Raw genomic sequence first — 21,774 nt, 5'->3', positions numbered from 1 at the left:
ACAGCGGTTTTGTAGAGCATCGTCTCTGTCGTTGAGACCGACAAATATTAGTGACAGAGACAAGGCTGCAGGCTCTACAAAGCCGAAATCTCATTCTAAAGGTCGATGTACATTGTTTTCTGTCGCGTACTGTACTAGCTGACACGCGGTAGTAATATGGGGTGGTTGCGATTTCAGAGATCGGGAACAACGGGAGAAGGAGCAGCGAGAGCGCGCCGCGCGGGAGAAGGAGTCGCGCGCGCGCGACGCACTGGCAGCCGCCGCGCTGCACGCACCGCATGCGCTGCCGTACGCGCTGCCGCGCAGCGTGCCACCGCTGCTGTATCGCCCCTACCGCCCCTACGCCTACGACGACGAGGAGGAGCGCGGTGAGCCTGCGGCCGCACCGCACGCCGCGCCGCGCGCGTCGCCTGCCGCGCCTGCACCCGAGCCCGCGCCCGCGCCGCGCACGCCGCAGCCCGCGCCCGTCTGATGAACCCTCGAGGCGTAATGGGAAGCAAGGCCCGACTTGCTTGAATGAACCAATCGCGTACATCCGTGACGACTGATTAACCAATCGCGTGCATCTGCTATTCGCAACCAAGCGAGACAAGTTCAAGGTGTTGCTGAATACTATGCCAGTTGATAGTAAGACTGTAATATAATAGATATAATGAAATAGGTGCAATGTAGAGCGATGGCATCTGGAAAGTAGCTGGCATTGAATGATCAGTGTGATCAAGCCTTCAGTCAGAATAAAATAACATATTGCTATGTTACCGTTTTAGTTACTTCGATTTATTTTATAAAGTTCATTGTCAGTTCAACTGTTTAGTTTTCAGTTTTGCCTACACATTATAACAATTTGACATTTAGTTGAAACTGTCAGTTACTTATAACTACGCGTGTTAAGCCAGCTTAAGTATTATTATGCTTTTCGGTTCTTTTTGCACTTTCCTGGGAATAGCCAATTAGTTAGCCGTCCATTCAATGCCAGCCACTTTCCGGATGCCATCGTTCCATGTTGCATATTTCATGCTATCTACTATATTAAATTCTACTGATATAGTATTGTTGCTCGCGTAGCAAGTCTAATTTGCCATACATAGGTACACAAAGCTGAGCCACTTTACAAAAGATAACATTTGAATGCCCTACGAGCACTCGGGCTATACGTCCCGTGACGATGCGCCGCCATAGCGTACACACTACAACTTACAAGGCTTACAAATTACACTACCTGTTTATCGACCTGTTGCAGCTTTCATTATTTTTAGGAAGTGTCTAGACAGCCGCAAACGACCGTATTATTTCAAAAAATTGTATAACCACAAGTGAAATTATTGGTTTTTAAAATTTGTTCCTTAATGCAAACTTTAAAGTTCAATTTTTGATAGAAGTGTAAAAAGTCAAATTGGGTACTATTGTACACTTTCTGATGGCCAATTGCTGAATTTGCAATACAATCATTATTGTATAGAAGCAGGCGTTACCTTGCGGAAGTCCATGATATTCAATGAACCAAAAGCTTAATTTGCTATAATCCGCTGAAACAGTTCGAATCTGTATGCTGCATATTGCACCATACAGATTCGAACATGAACATTCGAAATATCCTGCCGTGTGTAATGAGCTTAAGCACCTGTTTTTAAATGGGCTACACCAAAAGACTCACTGCTTGGCTCCTTCATTCGGCTCACCTTCTCGACCTTCGTTTCATTCAGACCTCCTTCGCGAACTGGCTTCGCGCTTTACAAAAGCACTCTAAGGGTACGATAGACGGTGTGGAGTCCGGGTGATTAGAATTTGTTCTGGGCTACTTAGGTAGTTAGCTAGGGGTACTTCGGTAATCGGAATAATTTGAACCATTATTGTATGTGTTAAAAAAATAAATTTTAAAAGCTATTAAATGAAAACTGTATGAAGGCTTGCAAGATGGTCATTTTTTTTAAGCAAATGAACTTTATTCACTTTTCTAATGCACAAAAAAGTACAACGTATAAAAATAACGTAGGTATTTCAATCGAACTTTAAAGAAAATAAAAAACTGAAGCGTGTGGTAAAAAATTACAATTTGACATTGTTCCGCTTAAAAAATAATTCGTTTTCATTAGTTATACGAAAAAATCGCACGCTCTTGTTTCTTTTAGTTACCTAAAATAAACCTACAGAAATCAACATAGCTAAAAAAAATTTTTTGCTAATCGGTTCAGAAACCTCGAAAAAATCGGTGAACATACATTTAAAAAAATGGTCAGAATTGACAACCACCTCCTTTTTGGAAGTCGGTTAATGAAGTATTTTCATTTTTCATTTCATTCTTTTATTTATTACTCTCACAAAGTATAAAATACGTTCGTCAGAAATAAAATACACTATAATGTCGGAAAGCCCGCCAATCTACTATAGACCATTTGCATTAAGAAATCAATAGATTCCTAATGTAAATTATCTATAGTATAATTAGTATATGTCTACATAATATAGACTATTGCAAACTCGCTAGTTGCAGGCTCAGTTTACGTAAAATAAATGATAATTTGACGTAAGCGCAATAATTTTTTACATAGTATTTATTATTATTGACGAACATTGTACCCTCAACCTGACTGTGGAAAAGACTCGCTATTTTTGTACTTTCCATTAACGACTTAGTTCTAATAAAATTAGCTAGCTTAATATGCGATATAGCCATGAGACTGTTTACCTAGATTTAGGTATATATTTTATAGGAGTGATATTTTATAAAAAATATATCCATATTATCAAAACGTTTCCACTTGAATTGCCCAAAACCGCAATATATAATTTAATTTGCTTTATATTTTTTTCTATCACTAATCCATCATATTTCAATTAATTACTACTTAATAGAGGTATTTGCCCAAATATTGAATACTATATGTGAATAGACCTACGGTTTAGTCGTCAAATTAATTTTTTTATTGTTGTCAAAACAGTTGGTGTAATTTGAAAGTAGTGATTTTGAACAAAAATACAAAACTATCGTTCTTCGGTACAAGCCATATAACTTAAATATTGATTTTCGAAAGCCGTCGTAAAGGGCGCGTCAAGACTGAGGCGACTAGCTCGTCTTAGTCGTCTTTTCGTCTTTTCGTCTTTTCTTGTAAAAAAATCGCTAAATGTGATGTTCTGCCGTATAATACTACTATACTACTAAGACTGACCCGAAATACAAAAATCGTTTGTGTACTCTGTTATTTAAACCCTCATCGATACAGCATCTCTGTCTTACCAATGCGAACAGATTAAGACAGCGATATCAAATCGAGTGCAATACAGAAACTGAGTTCCTTACACTGTGTAATACGAATTTGAAAACCAATGTCATAGAAATAATTGTGAAAATCGAATCTACCGGGAGCAGAGTTGCGGCGTGGCGTGTATAAGTAATGTCCGCTTCAGATGCATGTGAGCTGCCAAATTACTCCGATTTATATATCGATTGCGAAAATTGTGATTATTATTATCAATACTACAAACTCTCTTGTGATTGGCTAAAATAGCATACTTTCTGCTATAGTGCATTTTGACAAATAGCGAAAGAGTGCTAGCCAATCAGAGGTGGTTGTGATCGTCACACTGTAGCTGTCAAAATACGGCAATCTACCCCCAGGAGACACTCTTTTACCATTGGCTCAATGCATTGTTGCAGAATAATACTGTAACTCCAGCCAAGGACAACAATTGAGATTGTATTAATGATCGATGCAATTTTTCGGAATCGACCAGACGTTCTATTAAATGTAACGTTAAAGGCATTCAATAAATGTAAGCATTGTATTTTTACAAGCTATAATATTTTTCAATAGTGTGGCTAATTCTGTTATACGCAGTCTCTAAACTAAATTAAAATCACCATCAACAAAGCACTACAGCCCTGGGCGGGCCATGGCTTGGTCAACCAAACTTGAAATAAATTAAAAATAATATGTCACTGCCATCCCTTTCATAAAGTTCCCTGCCGAAAAGGATAGCACTTAATTTAGACCTGCCAATTTAGTTTAGAAATTATGTACATTAGAACTAGTACCAATAATATTATTATCTACTTTACAAAGCAAAAATAATAATTTATTGTGTAAATGTACTATTAATATTGTGTTCAACTAATTTATTGTATTTAGAAAAATACACCTTGTTGTAAAACAACTTTTTTGTGGTATCTTGCAATGTGTACATAAGTTTGGGATAATATTTATGTAACACTGAAATTCTAAATACACTTTGGATTAGGTTTTAAATAATCACTCGAGCGAGTTGGCACATCACGGATATCTGAAACAGACAGTATTTTGGTCGTGCCCACACAGATTTTATATTAATTTCTACTAATTTTATCGACAATCACTTTAAGTGTAAATTATATTGTGTGGGTATATACGTGCAGTTTTCTATACGTAGAAATAAAGGACACGTACTGTCGGCCGTTTGTCCTTACAAGCGAAAATAGTCTAGTTGCGCATGGCCGATTTCACGATTGGTCGATCGAAATGATTTATTTCACGTACGATACGATATTAATCCATTGACTGCCAACTATGAGTGAACTCGTTATTGGTGCCTTCAAAAGACGCCAGTACGAGTTTAGTCGTAGGACTTTAAAGTAGATTTATTATGAAAATTATAAACCTTTGGCAAAGTTTAGTACGCATCTATCTTCTTCTTCTACACTAATATTATAAAGAGGTAATGTCGTTAAGTTTGTTTGTAGGGGGTAATCTCTGGAACTACTGAACCGATTTTGAAAATTCTTTCACCAATAGAAAGCCACATTATTCCTGAGTGACATAGGCTATATTATATACACGCGGGCGAAGCCTCGGGGATCAGCTAGTATTATATAAAAAGAAAAGCTGACTAACTGATCTATCATCGCAGAGCTCAATCTACTGAACTGATAGGGCTGAAATTTGGCATGCAGATACTCGTAGCTATCACGTAGACATCCGTTTAGATATAAATAAAAAAAAAATTAATCCCTAAAGGGGTTTGACATGTGGTAGTCCACGCGGACGAAGTCGTCCGAATAAGATAGTCTTAAATAATGTTTGTTGCAATTTTTTTACCTACTTAGATATTAAAATACATACATAGTTGTCCTTCATTAGTGACAATAATGAAACATGAAAAATTAGGAATTATTTGAATCAACTTCAGAAAAATCTCAATTAAAATCGACAAGCGTGAAAAGAAATATATATAATGACTAGGTAATACCCGCGACTTCGTCTGCGTGGATTTAGGTTTTTAAAAATCCCGTGGGAACTTTTTGCTTTTCCAGGATAAAAAGTAGCCTATGATCGTCCCCGCGATGTAAGCTAACTCTATCAAATTTCAACAAAATCTTGGGTCGTGAAAAGTTAGCAGACAGACAGACAGACACACACACTTTCACATTTAACACTTTGCCACCAACGAATTATCTCGAAAGAATGGCCAGCCCATTGTATGCTGGCGAACCATTTTATGTTCTAAAAATTTTTGGCATTCAATGGGTTAATTAATATTTTGAAATAAAATAATACGGATTATTATTATTATTAATTATGTGTTATAAATTATTATTGTATTTAAAAACTCCATAAGTAGTAAATAAAAATCAAGTGTAGGCGAACATACTTTTCTATCAGGCTTTATTCAAGTTGAAATGATTCTTAAGTTGCAATACGCTTAGATTATGTGATCAGTTGATTAATGTACATAATATTGTATGATCGAATGGAAAATATATATTGGCATATAAAATCTGAGTCGGAAATGAGTTAAATCGGCTGAGCGCCCCTGGGCGTACCTGTAGTATAAATATAAAGTAGAAATATATATTTTATACAGTGAGAAAAGTTTTCGCTTGGCGGGTCATCGAATGTGACGTCGGCCGCCTGGGAACGACTTTTTTTTAAGTAGGCTTTAAATTTGGAGCTCCTTTGAGCTGCGTGCAATCAGCTTTGCGATAATAAATAACTACTGCATTTTGTGATAAGACTTGAAATCCCTGCAGTATTCCGGGCCCGGGCGACCGAACATCGAAGATGTTCGAAATTTTATAACAAAAAAAACCTCTTTGTACGTTTAACTTAGATAGTTATTATTAATTTTAGCTTTTAATAGGTGTTCAATATTTTTCACGGTTTAATTTCTAATCGACGCAAAGCATTTAGGCGATAACGCCCGCGCCGTGTACATATACATTATAGTTAGACATCATATGGACAATACCTAACAAGTGAAAAAAATATAATTTTATTGAAATACATTCAGTGAAATTAATATATTTGTGCATGCCGAGCTCGCGAGCATCTTGCGACTCGCACGACGCTCGCGAATGGTAGTCGTTTTTATTTATTTTTTGTTTTCCTTTTCCCCTTTCCTTCTCCACGCTTTAGCGCAAGTAGTTGCTGTTTGTTACGTGTGCAGTTTCAGTACATGCATTGAAGACAAGCAGAAGCACATAAACTGGCCACCAACAAAGTTCGGCCACCTCAACAAATGTTTGGCACTTAGCAAACTACGCGTACGAGGAAATAGTCAGTGATCATCAGGCTCGATCCACAATATTTTACCATGTGTGTCGTGCTTCTAAAGTTATGCCTCCTTAGAACAAAACTGGTCTAATTCTAAACTTTCGGATGTGGCACATTATTACTTATTGTTCCAAACTTTATCTTAAAAAGTATATTGTATATATATATAAGTATACTCGGTACTCGCACATTGGCAGTTGGCTACTCATTTTTTAAGGTGGTCGAACTTAGTTTTGCGGAAGATGGTAATTTCAGAAATTACTAAAAATTATAGTACGCGACAGATAGATGGCAATATGAGGCGGGGGACACCGCGCTCGCCCGCACTGGGTTAGCGCAGGGGGGCAGTGCAGGGCGTTCCCTCCCCAATTGCCATTTCGACCTGTCGCGGACTAACATCACAGGATTGTTTGTGCCCTTGCCTTTTGGGGAGGTCATTGTGGCTAATTCTCTTGTACACAATCTCTAAACTAAACTAATATGGCACGTCTAAATTTTGTTATCCCTTTCATAATGATGCTTGCGGAAAAGGATAGCACTAGATTTAGACCAATTTAGTTCAGAGATTGTGTACAAGAGAATCGCCCCCCGTGGTCTTAATTTAAAATGTCCGAATTCCGTCATTGCGTTTGTCGCCATTTTGGATTTAAAGGAGTATTATTTTTGTTCAATAACAATTTTCGTTAAGTAAATCACTTTGCTCAAAACAAGGTTTGTTTTGAGCAAAGCGATTACTCTTAAAGCAACGACGGAATTTGTTCATACCAGTGATTCTCTCTACCTAAAAGTAAAGAGCAATAAAATTACGTGTCGGTGACTTGCAATTAAAGACGTTTTCGAATCTGACCAGACTACTAAAGCCTATTATCTTGTGACGTCTAAGCAACAAAGTGTTGAAGAGATTTTGGAGTAAATGATAAAAGCCGGCTGTTATAGGTTCTTAAGAAAATTCCAATGCTCACTGCATGCAGTGCCAGCAATACTCTGCAATCACTGTCCTAGGTTGGTTCTAATCATTATACCTAATACAGTAGCTCCATTAGTGCACCTACCAAAGCCACAGGATTGATGGTATGGTATTATCATTCATCTATGGATGTTTCTCTTTTATCGATGTTGATTGATGTTACAAAATGTCAACTGCTGTCAGACACGACGTTAAGTCCATACCAAAATTTTCATCTTTTGCCCCTCGCTTTCGCCGTGAACTAAACAGCTTTCATTCGTTTATTCTCAAACTTACAATAATTATTATTAAAAATATCAGACCTGTAAAGATGCTAACAAATGGCTAAGCCCATACCAGACTTTGATTTACGCAATCACTCAAAGACCGAAGTGATAGGATGTAAAGAAAAAGCATTTTTCGACGACACGCTGAATAAAATATCGAAAAATAATAGTAAAGACTTGATATTAGGAACCATCAGTGGGTGGGTGACGGGTATTGGTGTCGCCAAGATTGGCAAAGTTGCGGCATTTGGTCTCGGAGGGGGTGTCATACTTCTCCATTTTGCTAGCGAATTAGGCTACATACATGTGAACTGGGATAAAGTTAGGGATACCATAGGGAAGAGTCAAGAGATTTTAGACAAGGTGGGTAGTTTCGTCACGAAAAACAGTTGCTTCTCCGTTGGGTTTGTCGGTGGATTCTTCTTCGGAGTGGCATCTGCTTGATTTGGTTAAGTATGGTATAGCTGTGCCATGTGAATGCACAGGGTTTATTTGTAATTTGATAGAAATATACCCATATTAAATCATTTTTTATATAAAAATAAATCTCATGTTAACAATGATGACTTGTGTGATTTGACTTGAAAACAACCTTTGGACTCTACCACCAAATGGTAACTTATCGCAGTGACTCGGAAACCTGTTGTCGTATGGCAAGCTGCTAAAGATTCCGGGTTCGAATCCTGACAATTTTATATATTTTTAGGGTTCCGTACCTCAAAAGGAAAAACGGAACCCTTATAGGATCAGTTTGTTGTCTGTCTGTCAAGAAACCTACAGGCTATTTCCCGTTGACCTAGAATCATGAAATTTGGCAGAAAGGGTCTTATAGCTGGAATTAGGGGAAAAATCTGAAAACCGGGAATTTGTGGTTACATCACACAAAAAAAAAATTGTGGTCCTAAACTAATAATTAGTATTTTCAATTTTAGAAGTAAGATAATTATATCAAGTGGGGTATCATATGAAAGGGCTTTACTTGTGCATTCTTAAACTGATTTTTATTTATTTTTATGCATAGTTTTTGAGTTATCATGCAAAATGTCGAAAAATACGACTGAATTACGGAACCCTCGTTGCGCGAGCCTGACTCGCACTTGGCCGGTTTTTTTTAAATTTGGAACAAGAACACGTAGTCTTTCGCTTGTTAGCTAGATGCAAACAGATTGATAATTATGTTAGGTACGTAGAGTACACATTGGCTACTATCGTTTGAGCGTCTAATGTTTCCTTTTTTTAAATTATAGTCGCTTAGCTTAGGCAAGTAAAAGTAAAGTGAAGTTAGCTAAGATATCATCCTACCTGCTGCTCCTTATGTAAGGACTCGTCAATCAAAGAGGAGCGTGCACTGGATTTATTCTCGGTCACTTATTACGTTCAATATACCGAATAATATTATTTACATCCACAGTGCGCGCTTGATAGAATGTCTACATTCACTCTTAATTTAAAGGTAAGGTAATCTACTTTTTTGGCCAAAACCCTTCTCGCTCTGATACGAGACCCGTAGGTAATCTGTAGTGAGCTGGCGATGGGTTGATCATGATGATGAATCTGTTTTTAAAGTGGAGGGACTTTCTATACCCTAGCGGTTCGAATTAGAAACTAGGAAACAAATCGCTTCGTTACATGTCCGTGCCATTTAGACGACGACGATGGACCTTGGCGATGTCTTGTGATACGATAGTAGAAAGGCGAGGGAGGAACCAGATCAAAAATTTCTTAGGCACACTCCAAAATTCGAGTTACAGGAGTTTGAAACTAACGAGCGCTATCGTCACCTATGAGTCAATGAGGTGAGAATATGGACGAATAAATTAAAGAAGGAGACTGAAGTGTCGCCGATGCACTCTGGTGTCAACCGAATCGGACGTCGTCGTCGTCGTCAGCACGCTTAGATTGCCACGACAGACTTATCTAAGTATGTGCTTGCACTGACCTCTAATATAGAAATACTCTGGACTTGCGATTGCCAGTGAGCAGTGAGCGTCATGTGAGCGTACCTACCTACTCGGAACTAAATGTTAGTTAGTAGTAGTCCCTATTAATCATAAATAAATCGTAAGAAAATAAAAAGTATCTCTCATCGTCCGAGCAAAGAACCACCAGCGACGGTTGCGACTACCAAGTACCACCAACATCAGTGTTTCATTTTTGCGAGAGACGACCCTGGACGAACCCCCAGCGAGCGACAACTCGTTTGGGTAGATACTTTTTAGCTGCCCATATTCCGTCTTTTTCCCTGCGAGCCTAGCTGTGTGGTACACCTATCTTAACTGTACGATCGGACATCAAGCGTCTCCGTGCAGGTGACTTGCGTATTCCTACCAGACTTTTTCGAGGCAGTACACGACCTCTCGTTACAGCAAACCCATTTCGGAGCTTTGCCCAGTCACCTGACGGACTTCCACGCCTGTCCAGTACAAAATCTTGTATTTTGATAATCCTAAAGGTGTAGGTACATAGTCATAGAGAAACTGATTATTTAGTAACTGCCTCGTTGATCTTGTGGTTAGCATGTTCGATTGCAGATGACAAGGCCTCGGTTCGATTCCCGAGTCAGGTCAAAACATACCTACTAGAATAAATTTTTTTTTTTCAAAAAATACTCGGTAGGTAATAGAGGAGTGGTGACAACGTGGTTAAGACGTCGCTCGGCCTCATATTCGGGAGGTCGGGGTTCGATCCCGGGCACGCACCCTAACATTTCGGAGCTATGTGCATTTTAAGCAAAAGGCCGGCAACGCATCGGCGGTTCCTCTGGTGCTGCAAATGTTCGTGGGCGGCGGTAATCACTTAACATCAGGTGACCCGCCTGCTCGTTTGCTCGCTATATCTATTTAAAAAAAAAGTATGACTATCTTTGACAGTAAATGAAAACATCGTGAGGAAACCTGCATGCTTGAGAGTTCTCCATAATGTTCTCAAAGGTGTGTGAAGTCTGCCAATCCGCACTTGGCCAGCGTGGCGGACTATAGACTAAACCTCAGTTAAAACCCGTGGTCAGTGACCTGTGGGCCGGCGATGGGTTGATCATGACGATGATGACGATACCTATACTAGCCCGGTGTTAGGAAGGATATCCGTGCTAGGGAGAGCACGTAAAGCCGTTGTCGGCCTGTAGTCTGATCTCACTGTCGTGTCGGATTGCTATCCCATCGGACTATGGGGAAAAGGGAATTAGTAATAGAGAGTGCTCTGTATTTACGCACACACTTGTGCAGTGTAGTGCAGTGTGCACTACTATAACGTTCTGCGCAGACGACGGATTACAAAAACACGGTCGACCACGGGGTATAAAACACCTTGTAGATGACATGACGCCCTACGCCCTCGTCTATGTAGTGGGATAGGGTAATAGTAGTATAGGTCGAGATCAGTGGCGTGCACAGTGTTCGAAGCCAGGGTAGGCATGAGTTAGGTAGGAACCTGTATACATGGAGGACATAATAAAAAATATGCATTGAGCTATTACAACTGGGGTAAGCAGTGCATTTATGCCTCTATGACCTGCACGCCACTGGTCGAGATGGCAATCGGGGTGACGCTTCGCACACCCGCACGTCACCAGCGCTATCCCGCGCCGGACTAGCGTTGGGCTGTGTGGATGTGCGGGGCGTCCCCACCCCGATTGCCATTTCGATCTGTCGAGCTGGTCGAGCTCTATATTATGCAGTGTAGTGGAGATTGGCCGCCGCGTGGCCGAAATTCGGTCGGGAAGACACTAGGTATTTCTTTTATTGGTAAGCGGTTACTCACATTATTCTAAATTATTGTAGTTTCCTAAGTAAACTAAAACTACCTATTTACTCTCTTACATTTCTACTCTAATTATAATCTTTGATGAACGATGATAATAGGAAGCTAAGTAAGTATACCTGCCTAACTATAGGCTTAAGATAACTAAGTTTTAGCCAAAGAACGCAACGCAAATTGCCAAAATTAAATTGTGGCGTGTGTGATGATTCATAAAAGATAACTAATAGGTACTTACGTATCTACCTACTAACGTAAAATACCAATTAAGCTTGGGAGCATACCATCAGCTGCATTGTTTATACGTAGTCATCGCCAGTGCTGGCTGTGCAGTGAAACTAGCAGCCAGCACTGGCTTGGTATTGGCCTTGTTTAAACAGTTTTCCAATCTAAGCCCGCGCTGGCTAACAGCGCAACACACAAACGTGGGCACAACACAAGAAAAATCCAGGCTGACTTGGCTTCATCTAAATAATACGAGGCAATCCAGCGCGGGTGGCTCGTCTGTAAAACTAGCGACAGTGTAACTCGAATTACCACAGTGAGTGACCAAATAAGGACACGATAGCGAGCATATCTCTCATGGCGGGGCTTTGATAGAAAAAGAGAATTGCAGCACAGATTACAGGCTTCGGCTACCTACTCGTGACCAATTTTGGACCGGCCTACCAAGCTCGCGCACTGACCTACGTAGTTCATCATCATCATCATGATCAACCCATCGCTGGCTCACTGAGTACTAGGTACGGGCCTTCTCTCAGAATGAGGAGGGTTTCGCCACAGTCAACCACGCTGGCCAAGTACAGATGGCAGACTGCACACACCTTTGAGAAAATTATGGTGAACTCTCAGGCATGCAGGTTACCTCACGATGTTTTCCTTTACCGTTAAAGCAAGTGATATTTAATTGCTTAAAACGCATATAGATAGCTCATAAGTCATACAAGTTAGAGGTAGTTGCGTGCTTGGGATCCAACCCTCGACCTCCCGAATAGAAGGCGGACATCTTAACCACTAGGCTATCACCGACCTACATAGAAATAATCCATACTTAATATTATAAATGCGAAAGAGTGTCTGTCTGTCTGTCTATCTGTCTGCTAGTTTTTCACAGCCCATCTGTTTAACCCATTTTGATGTAATTTGGTACAGAAATAGCTTGCATCCCGGGGAAGGACATGGCAACTTTTTATTCCGGAAAAAAGAGTTCCAACGGGATTTTGAAAAAGCTAAATCCACGCGGACCAACTCGTGGGCTACACCTAGTTTTGTATAAACATAATTAATAGTGAGGGTTTACTTATCATTATTTCTTCACCAAGTTATTAGACGTTTTATTCATATTTAGGGTTCCGTACCTCAAAAGAAAAAAGGAACCCTTATAGGATCATTTTGTTGTTTGTCTGTCTGTCTGTCCTTCTGTCCGTCGTTTCTGTCAAGAAAACCTATAGGCTACCCAGGTAGGTAGGTAGGTCTTATAGCACAAGTAAAGGAATAAATCTGCAAACCATGAATTTGTGCTTACATCACAGAATAAAAAAATAAAAAAAATTCATTAACAAATATTAGTATTTTTAATTTTAAAGGTTATATAACTATACAAAGTGAGGAATCATATGAAAGGGATTTACTTGTACATTCCTAAACAGATTTTTATTTATTTTTATAACTAATAGTTTTTGGTTTATCGCGCAAAATGTCGAAGAAATACGACTGTAATACAGAGCCCTCGCGGTGCACGGGTCTGACTCGCACTTGGCCGGTTTTTGTTAAATGCAAAGAAAGAAATAAGCGTTAATTTTGTGGTAGGTAGGTACTAGGTAGGTAGGTATACTCAATAAAATATAAATCAATATGACCATCACTGAAATATTTTTACCGCATATAACTGGGTAGGTATTATTACTACCTATATCATGTAAAATGTGTGTCTCATCGCTTGTCTCATGTCTTCAACGCTTACGTACTACCTATGTTTTTTTATTATCACATAGGCTGTACCAATCTATTTTCTTAACTAGGTACTTACAAATAGTTTTGGGAACATCGTGTATAGGTAGGAATACGAATATGCAGTCGCTATTTATGTAGATAACTTTCAAAATATATGCTTGCTAATATTAGAACAGCTTTTAAAAATACAATTACAAAAAAGATTTACTCATAGGAGCTATCTAGTTACTATGAGTTGATATTTTTTGTAATTTTATGTCGCATATCTTTTTTGTTTTGTTTAGTAGGTAGGTACTTAGGTAGTTCTTCTTGTTTATTCGGTTGCTTATATTTCGCTTTTTTAATAAAATACTTATACTTAGCAAAGCATTTTTAAAAATTCTGCATTTGTTATTTCAATAAAATTTCAATAAAATGTTATCATATATTTTTAAATTTATATAAAACCGTGTCAAATATGAACCTATTTAATTATTTGTATCCCATTAAAATTTTACGCCTGGTAGTTTTAATATGTACCATTATAACATTATAGCATTTTTTCTATTTCCACAGGCAGGTCGGGCAAAACTATTCAACCAGTAACTTCCACCGAAGAGGAAAATGCATCCGCAACTTTGGAACCCAGTGTTTCATCGAATACGCCCATAGCTAAGCCTCCCGAACCACCAAAGCCCGAGGAACCGCCTCCTTTTATAGATAAAACTAATCTTGTACCACCAAAACCTATATCACATTCACCGAAAATTTCGCCGTCTTCAATACCAAACCCAAATCCTAGTGTTACGACGACGAAGCAAGTTGAGTCGGGTTATTCAAGCTATGGTGGCTATTTATATTCAGTACCTGGATATTCAGCTTTTCAACCAGTGGCATATCCAGGCAAAGTTAAAACAAATGCAACAGTGATATCTCAAAAAGAAACCTCTACCTCTGAATTTGTTGCTTTACCGACATCCACAAAGGAAACAGCATTAATTGTTTCGGAAGAAAAAATATTTGAACTCGAAACAACGGAAAAGCAATCACAAAATGAAGTACCTAAAACACAAACAGATTTTGAAGAAAAATTCACGCCTGAAATCATACCTGCCACTCCTACAAGTGAAACTAGTAAAAATTCGATTTCAGAATTAAAAATTAACGCAACTGCACTAACTCAGAGTTCAAATGCCATGGTTACAATACCTACTCAAATATCTAATAAGGAGATGAAAAAGAAACCTCCTGAAAGATTTAGTCTAAAAACCAGTATACCTATAAGTAAAATTGATATGAAATGTGTAAGCAATCCTCCTGAGTCAATTTTTCAAAACCACTTACCTAAGCAGCCTTTTAACCCTGCTTTCCATACCCCAAATATAATAGAAAATGGATCCAAAATAGAAATCCAAAGTAACGTCGTCATTAAAAGTGCATTAAAGGAACCTGATGTAAAAGAAATTGCAACTATAGCAACACCATCAAACAGCATAAATACATTAATTAATGCTGCGGAGGCTATAAATAAGAATGAATCACTATTTAGAAAGCCCGATCCTAAGCCTGATCAATCTAATGAAGTACAAGAATCTTCATTTAAGACTCCAGCTGTAAAAATACAGACGCGACCAATATTTAACCCTATGAACATAGAAACAAGCAAAGCCAGCTCAACAAACAAACCAGCGGATTCATCTTATAACGAAACAAAAAACCAAATAGTATTTATACAGAAAAACAACCCCTCTAATCCAAAAATGCTGTTAACAATTCAGCAGCAAAATCCTCACGTACTGCTACAACGAACTGAATTCAATTCAAAAAACCTGCAAGCTCCTTCACGACCATCCAGCCAAATAAAAAAATGTAAAGAAGACCTCGTCAATGAAAATGGAACATCTTCAAAAGTAGTTTCATTAAAGCGCATGCATCAAGATAACTATGACGAGAATGACTTTGAGAATTTGATTACTGAAAATCAGATTTATGGCAATAAGATAGTCGTGAAGGAGAAATCACAAGGAACCTTGCAAGAACAAGATTTAAAAAAGAAAGTCAAAATTAGTGACAAACTCAATTCCACTGAATCTAAAAATGTTGTTTTACAGCCAAATTTTGTTTACTTAAGCAATGTCCAATTCCCTACAAATTTAATGATGATAAAAAACAATAGTAAAGTAAACACCGATTCAATTAAACAGAAAGCAATGTCTGATGAAAATAAATTGAAAGAAATCTCAACTACAAGTTTGAGTAACGATCCAATAGTAAACAGCATAGATATATCAACTAGCAAAGAGATTCATGTTTTAAAAACAAACAATAACGTATTACAAACACTTACCAATAATAATAATTTAAATGACCTAGTTTTCCAAACTTCTAATCAGAAAGTGATCATGAATCCTCAAATAGTATATCAAGTGCCAATGATAGTTGATTCAGATACTAAATTAAACCAATCATTTGTAAAAGGTGAATATGCTAAGATGATAGGCCAAAATAAGAGAGAATCACAAAAGCCGTTTGACCAATCAAAATCGAATGACAAACTTTTCATAACTTGTCCCTATCAAATGGACTCTAAGCTGCAGCCAAAAATTGTGATAACAAATATAAGGCCTAAAATATCTAAAATAGAAGAACTAAGTTCCCTAGATGTATATGAACAAAGAAAAAAGCTACGCAGATTAATGTATCTTTCAAATCGTGACATAAAGCATGTATCCAATAATGAATCTCAAAAAACTGAACCAAGAAAAATACTAGATTTCACAAAAAATGTTATAACCCCAGAAACAATGAAAGCTGAAATTTGTAAGGAATTTGCTAATACAAAAATTGACATACGTGAGGACTGTGATGATATTGACAGTGATTATGGAGAAGAAGATTTACAAATATATAATTCTTTGATTGATGAATATGGAAATTGTGAAAGAAATAACGAATTGAAACAAAACGAACAAATGAAGATTGAGTTTCTTGCTCATTTTGAATTAGCATCCCAAAACGAATTTAACGGTAATTAATTAGTGTAACAAACTAAAGAGTTTTGTTACATGATAAAATATACTAAAAATTGAAATTTTCTTTTTCCAGAGAGAAACCTACAACTTCAAGAGAAGATTCTAAGAACAGACGCTGTAGCATGTGCTTATATAGCTGCAGGGAGAATAGACTGTCTCTTTAAAGAGGAAAATGTATCCGTAGACTCTAAATCTAGTACGACTAAAATATACAAAGATACGGTACAAAAAGAAGATGGTGAAGATCAACAGCCAAAACGACAATTTTTGTTTAATCTAAAGTTAAAGAAAGTCACATCACGACAAAAGCAAGGTTAGTTTCTCGAGGAAACATAATATAATTAATAATTAAAATTAATGTGAAATATACCTATAAAGGAATTCCGTGTTCATGTAATATATATAACAACATTTCAGATTATGAAAAAGTATGGCAAGAAATTGAAAAAGAGAGGAAACGAAGAGATCTTCCCACTAAAACCAACCAAATATTAAAGCAATCGAAAATTCAGTCTAACAGCGGAGAACTAGACCCGAAGGACCAATTAAAAATACTTACTGAAATCAAAAAACAAGTCAACGAGAACAACATTCTTATCAAGCGACGATTGGACTCACAGAGTGACGAAGGTGAAAGCATAAAAGTTCTTGCTGAAAAGAATTTCTCGGAGCTGAATAGGTTATCGAAAATGGCAGACAGAAGCGTTAAGCATTTCAGTGGTCCAAATACGAGAAAAAGAGATTTGAACCCTGGATTTGACAGTGAAAATATCAAAAAATGTGCAAAATCAGCAAAATGTTACCAAACCATAAATATTCCGAATATTTCCACGATTATCTCTTTGAAAACTACTCAAAGTTCTTGTGTAGTAGCGTCTACTCAAGCGACTTCTATGGATGAACCACAAAATTCAGCTTCTGGAGTTAACGAAATGTTCTGTGATAACCTGGAAAAAGTCCAAGACTTTAGCTGCCAAACAGATACGTTAAGTAGTTGGCCAGGAATCGAAGTCATTATGAAGACTTATAAAGAATATGAATCAGGTATTCGTGTAGAATATGAATTTAATGTTATAGTTACTTATCTACTTAAATTAGTCTTAGTTGCTCTCTAATTTAAAAACCGGCCAAGTGCGAGTCAGGCTCGCGCAACGAGGGTTCCGTAATTCAGTCGTATTTTTTCGACATTTTGCACGATAATTAAAAAACTATGATGCGTAAAAATAAATAAAAAACAGTTTTAGAATGCACAGGTAAAGAGCTTTCATATGATACCCCACTTGATATAGTCACTCACTTGGAAAGTTGAAAATACTAATTATTAGTTCATGACCACAGTTTAATTTTTTTTGTGTGATCTAACCCTAAATTCGCGGTTTTCAGATTTTTCCCCAAATGTCAGCTATAAGATCTACCTACCTGCCAAATTTCATGATTCTAGGTCAACGGGAAGTACCCTGTAGGTTTCTTGACAGACAGACGGACAGACAGACAGACAGACAGACAACAAAGTGATATAAGGGTTCCGTTTTTCCTTTTGAGGTACGGAACCCTAAAAATCAAATAAGCAAGTACCTACCTAGGTATCTGCATTAAATTTGCTTAAATAAACATCATAAAATATTTAATAATTCTATTTCAGCTCGCAAAAAAGAAATTATAGATCTCCACAAGCGAAACACGAGTTTGCGAGTAGAATCTGCGCATGTGACTCGAGCAGCATCACGAGACTCTGATAGAGCAAGAGCTTTACTGGCTGAACGAAGAAATTTGGCCAACGAAGAACGCAATGTTCGAAACTCCATACAGTGGTTATACACAATCGTCGATCTTGTGCGAAACTATGACGAATGATGATAAACAGAACTAAAACTTGTGGAAAAGAGATTGAAACACTATAATCTTACACCTTGTATTTTCAAGCCTACCTACCTATCTACCTACTTAGTTCTTATGTATTATTATTAAGTACTATCGGTAATTTGTGTTTTTGGACAGGTTCTGATTTTTCTCATAAGTAGTTCTATTACGCCAATGTACCTACCTACGCGAGTCCTATCGTGGCCTACAAATTTGAGGGATCTATATCGAGAAGCGTTGTGTCCTCTGTTTGCAGGGTTGTTCTTCTAAGGTGCCCACGCACTGCACTTCACCTCGCGGCACAGAGCGTAATTTTTATAGGTTTGCAATGTTACAATGAAACTTAAAGCTAGCCTTATTAATTAATGTGCAAATCATGCTCGCGTGGAGTGGTGTCAAGAATACTGGCTGCATTTTTGAAATGCAGCCAGTCTGCAAAACCAGTCTGATGCGGCTGATCCTTTGCGCAAGCCGTGAACCCTTCTACCACCAGATGAGGCTATTAGGCTGCGGTGAAATGTCTCGTATTTTTTTTTAGAACTACTTACCTATGACTTCATGGCCCCAGGGTCTTCACGGCAAACGGAACAAAAATGTATGTCTCGATAATAGTGCCTCTCTTATAGAGAGTTTCAGTCATTTTTAATGCGACCGGGACGGTCTTGATGCTGCCGTCTCCCTAACACGTATGACACGGGGCCAATGTGTCGTTGGCCGTTGCGTCAAACATTAGACCCTTCTCTGTTCTCAGGGCACTAGCTTCAATCCACCATTCTTGCCATCATCCCCCCTAATTCCTGCCGGCAGCAGCTGCACAGGAATATCTGGTGGCAAGAAGCCCTTTTGATCGTATCGTAAAAAGAGCCACGCCGAAATAGTCTACTGCGCGGCGCTCCTTTGGCAAGGCAGTCCGGGAATTCCAAATTTATCAACCTCTTTTCCACAGACCTAGAGCTACACGAAAACTTTCATTAGAAAACTTAAGTAGGTACATCTGCTAAACACGTACCTAACCCCAAGAGTAATAATGTATTCTGCTTCAACCAATCAAATTAGCGTAAATGACTATGTTCGCAAGAGACTCGTGATGGGTTCGTTCTGTGTGTCATGCACTTTATTTTTAACCGACTTCAAAAAAAGGAGGAGGTTCTCAATTCGTCGGAATCTTTTATTTTTATTTTTATTTATTTTATTTTTTATGTATGTTCCCCGATTACTCGAAAACGCCTGGACCGATTTTGAAAATTCTTTTTTTGTTTGAAAGGGTATACTTCAAACTTGGTCCCATTTCAATTTGGTGAAGATCTGATGAACATCTTCGAAGATAGATACTGGAACTCCTCAACGAATAAGAATAAATTGCTCGCGATCAGTGTAATAGCTTAGTAAACAGTAGACTTTAAACCAGTCATAGCATAATTCCATGGGGCGACTAAAAATTGTGAAATAAATTTTTTTTACAAAAAAAATAAAAACCGACTTCGTTACACAAACACTAAAAATTGAAAAATAATTTAATTTATTACCGAATATATTATGTATACAAGAGTTAATATAGTTCCATAATAATATTTTTTGGGGTCGGTGCCATTGTGGAGTCCCATAAAAATATGAAGTCTAGACGATTCGCGCAGCTAAAGCTAATTGGCACCGGCACCAAAAAGTATTATTATGGAACTATATTAACTCTTGTATACATAATATATTCGGTAATAAATTAAATTATTTTTCAATTTTTAGTGTTTGTGTAACGAAGTCGGTTTTTATTTTTTTTGTAAAAAAAAATTCTAGTCGATGTTCATACAACAGGCCGCTGCCGTGACTGGCCGATAATCTTCAATTCAAAGCGAAGATACTGAACCTCTCTATGGACTGAAGCCGCTAGCAGCGCAGCGCTTGCCTCGGTAGTCGGTCGAAATTTCGTTACCCTATAATGGAGCGTACGGAATATTTCGATGCGTTGTCGTTCACAGTTCTAGTCTTATTTTTGTAATGAATATTTTTGTAATCGTTGTGCAATGTTATTGAAACAAAATCATAATAATTAACTATTATTATTTAAGAATAATGAATAAATAATTTCAACAATTTATTAAGTATATAATTTAATAACTATTATCTTTTAACCCTACTAATTATAATACCTTTTACCCTCTTTTACCCAATGAAAGGTACCTACCAACTACTTAATAAAAGCACTGATTCAGAAAATCAAAGATCTTTTATATTTATGCCGATGATGTTCTATTAAAATTATATACATAGACTAGCTGACCCGCCCCGGCTTCGCTCGGGTGGAATTTAGAAATCGAGGGGGGTTGTATTTCTGAAAATCCTGAAACACGTATTTCTTCATTTGTGACCACTTCCATCCCCCATTTAACCCACCACGGTGGAATTTCGAAAAATCCTTTCTTAGGGGACACCTACTCTTTACAAAGAACACACCTTCAAAATTTCATGTCTCTAGGTCCAGCGGTTAAGGCTGTGCGTTGATATATAAGTCAGTCAGTCAGGACTTTGAATTTTATATACATAGAAGATAAGTAGTATTTAGTAAGTAGGTAGGTACCTAGTTTACCTATTCGTATCATTTATTAACCGGTGTCCGGTAACTATAAAATACCTACCTATGTAATAATAATAACGATTAACGAATACCAACGGCGTCCGGCTAGTTCACTCCGGGGTCCGCCGATGTCTTAAGTGGTTATACTCGGTACTCGCGTACTAGAAAACCCCGAGAAGGGATAAAACAATGTAGGTATCTCTTAATTTTTAACCGACTTCAAAAAAAGGAGGAGGTTCTCAATTCGTCGGAATCTTTTTTTTTTTTTTAAATGGAAAGATTGCATTTTTTTAAGTTACCCCATACCCCAAACAGTGTGGTATCTTTGTAATAGAACAAACACAACAAAAGTTCAATCAAAAACAAATTCACAGCTAGTGTCTTTTGTTTCATATTGAAAATTATTGTTCATTAGTTAATTAGAGAGAAAACCTTATTCCCGATGCTTATTCCACAAAACATGTGTATATAATATTAATACCTACACAAAACAAAACTGTACAAATTACTTCCCTATAACCTCTGCTATTATATCAAACTTACCCATCCCCAGTCAGTGCACACTCCATTTACTAGTCAGCGACCCGACCTGGCTTCACAAGGGCAGCTTATTTAAAAACATTGAAAAACTATATAGTATAAAGCCTATGTTACAATAATGCAGCTTTCTACTGGCAAAATAATTTTCAAAATCGGTTAGTTAAATGATTCCAGAGATTATAACCTACAAACAAACCTACAAACTTTACCTCTATAAAATTTTTGTATAGAATAATCAAAGAGTATGTAATCATTAAGAACAACAGGAATAAAAGCGGTGTTTGTTTGCTTCCTTGTTTCCCTTTGTGTGCATGTACGCCCATGGACT

General features: G+C 37.7%; 2 protein-coding genes across 6 annotated transcripts in view; both read left to right on the top strand.

Annotated features, from left to right (window-relative positions):
• The window catches only part of LOC117983992 (uncharacterized), a 137,506-nt gene extending 131,232 nt beyond the window's left edge, over positions 1-6,274 (top strand). For all 5 annotated transcript variants that reach the window (XM_069499593.1, XM_069499595.1, XM_069499594.1 and 2 more), the window contains exon 22: positions 178-6,274. In XM_069499593.1, coding sequence (XP_069355694.1) covers positions 178-472 — 295 coding nt within the window. In that variant the 3' untranslated portion in view covers positions 473-6,274. The remainder of the gene's footprint in view (positions 1-177) is intronic.
• Positions 6,275-7,544: 1,270 nt separating this feature from the next.
• On the top strand, positions 7,545-21,716 carry LOC117983991 (centromere-associated protein E-like). The gene is made up of 6 exons (XM_069499711.1): positions 7,545-8,195; positions 10,067-10,172; positions 14,022-16,472; positions 16,551-16,790; positions 16,895-17,521; positions 18,120-21,716. The coding sequence occupies exons 1-6, from the start codon at positions 7,812-7,814 to the stop codon at positions 18,329-18,331; spliced, it is 4,020 nt and encodes a 1,339-aa protein (XP_069355812.1). The 5' UTR covers positions 7,545-7,811; the 3' UTR covers positions 18,332-21,716.
• Positions 21,717-21,774: the final 58 nt, after the last annotated feature.

The sequence above is a fragment of the Maniola hyperantus genome, chromosome 7, assembly GCF_902806685.2.
Source record: "Maniola hyperantus chromosome 7, iAphHyp1.2, whole genome shotgun sequence".
Classification (NCBI taxonomy): Eukaryota; Metazoa; Arthropoda; class Insecta; order Lepidoptera; family Nymphalidae; genus Maniola; species Maniola hyperantus.
The sequence above is the reverse complement of the archived record's forward strand: the minus strand, read 5'-3'. Positions and strand labels throughout refer to the sequence as shown.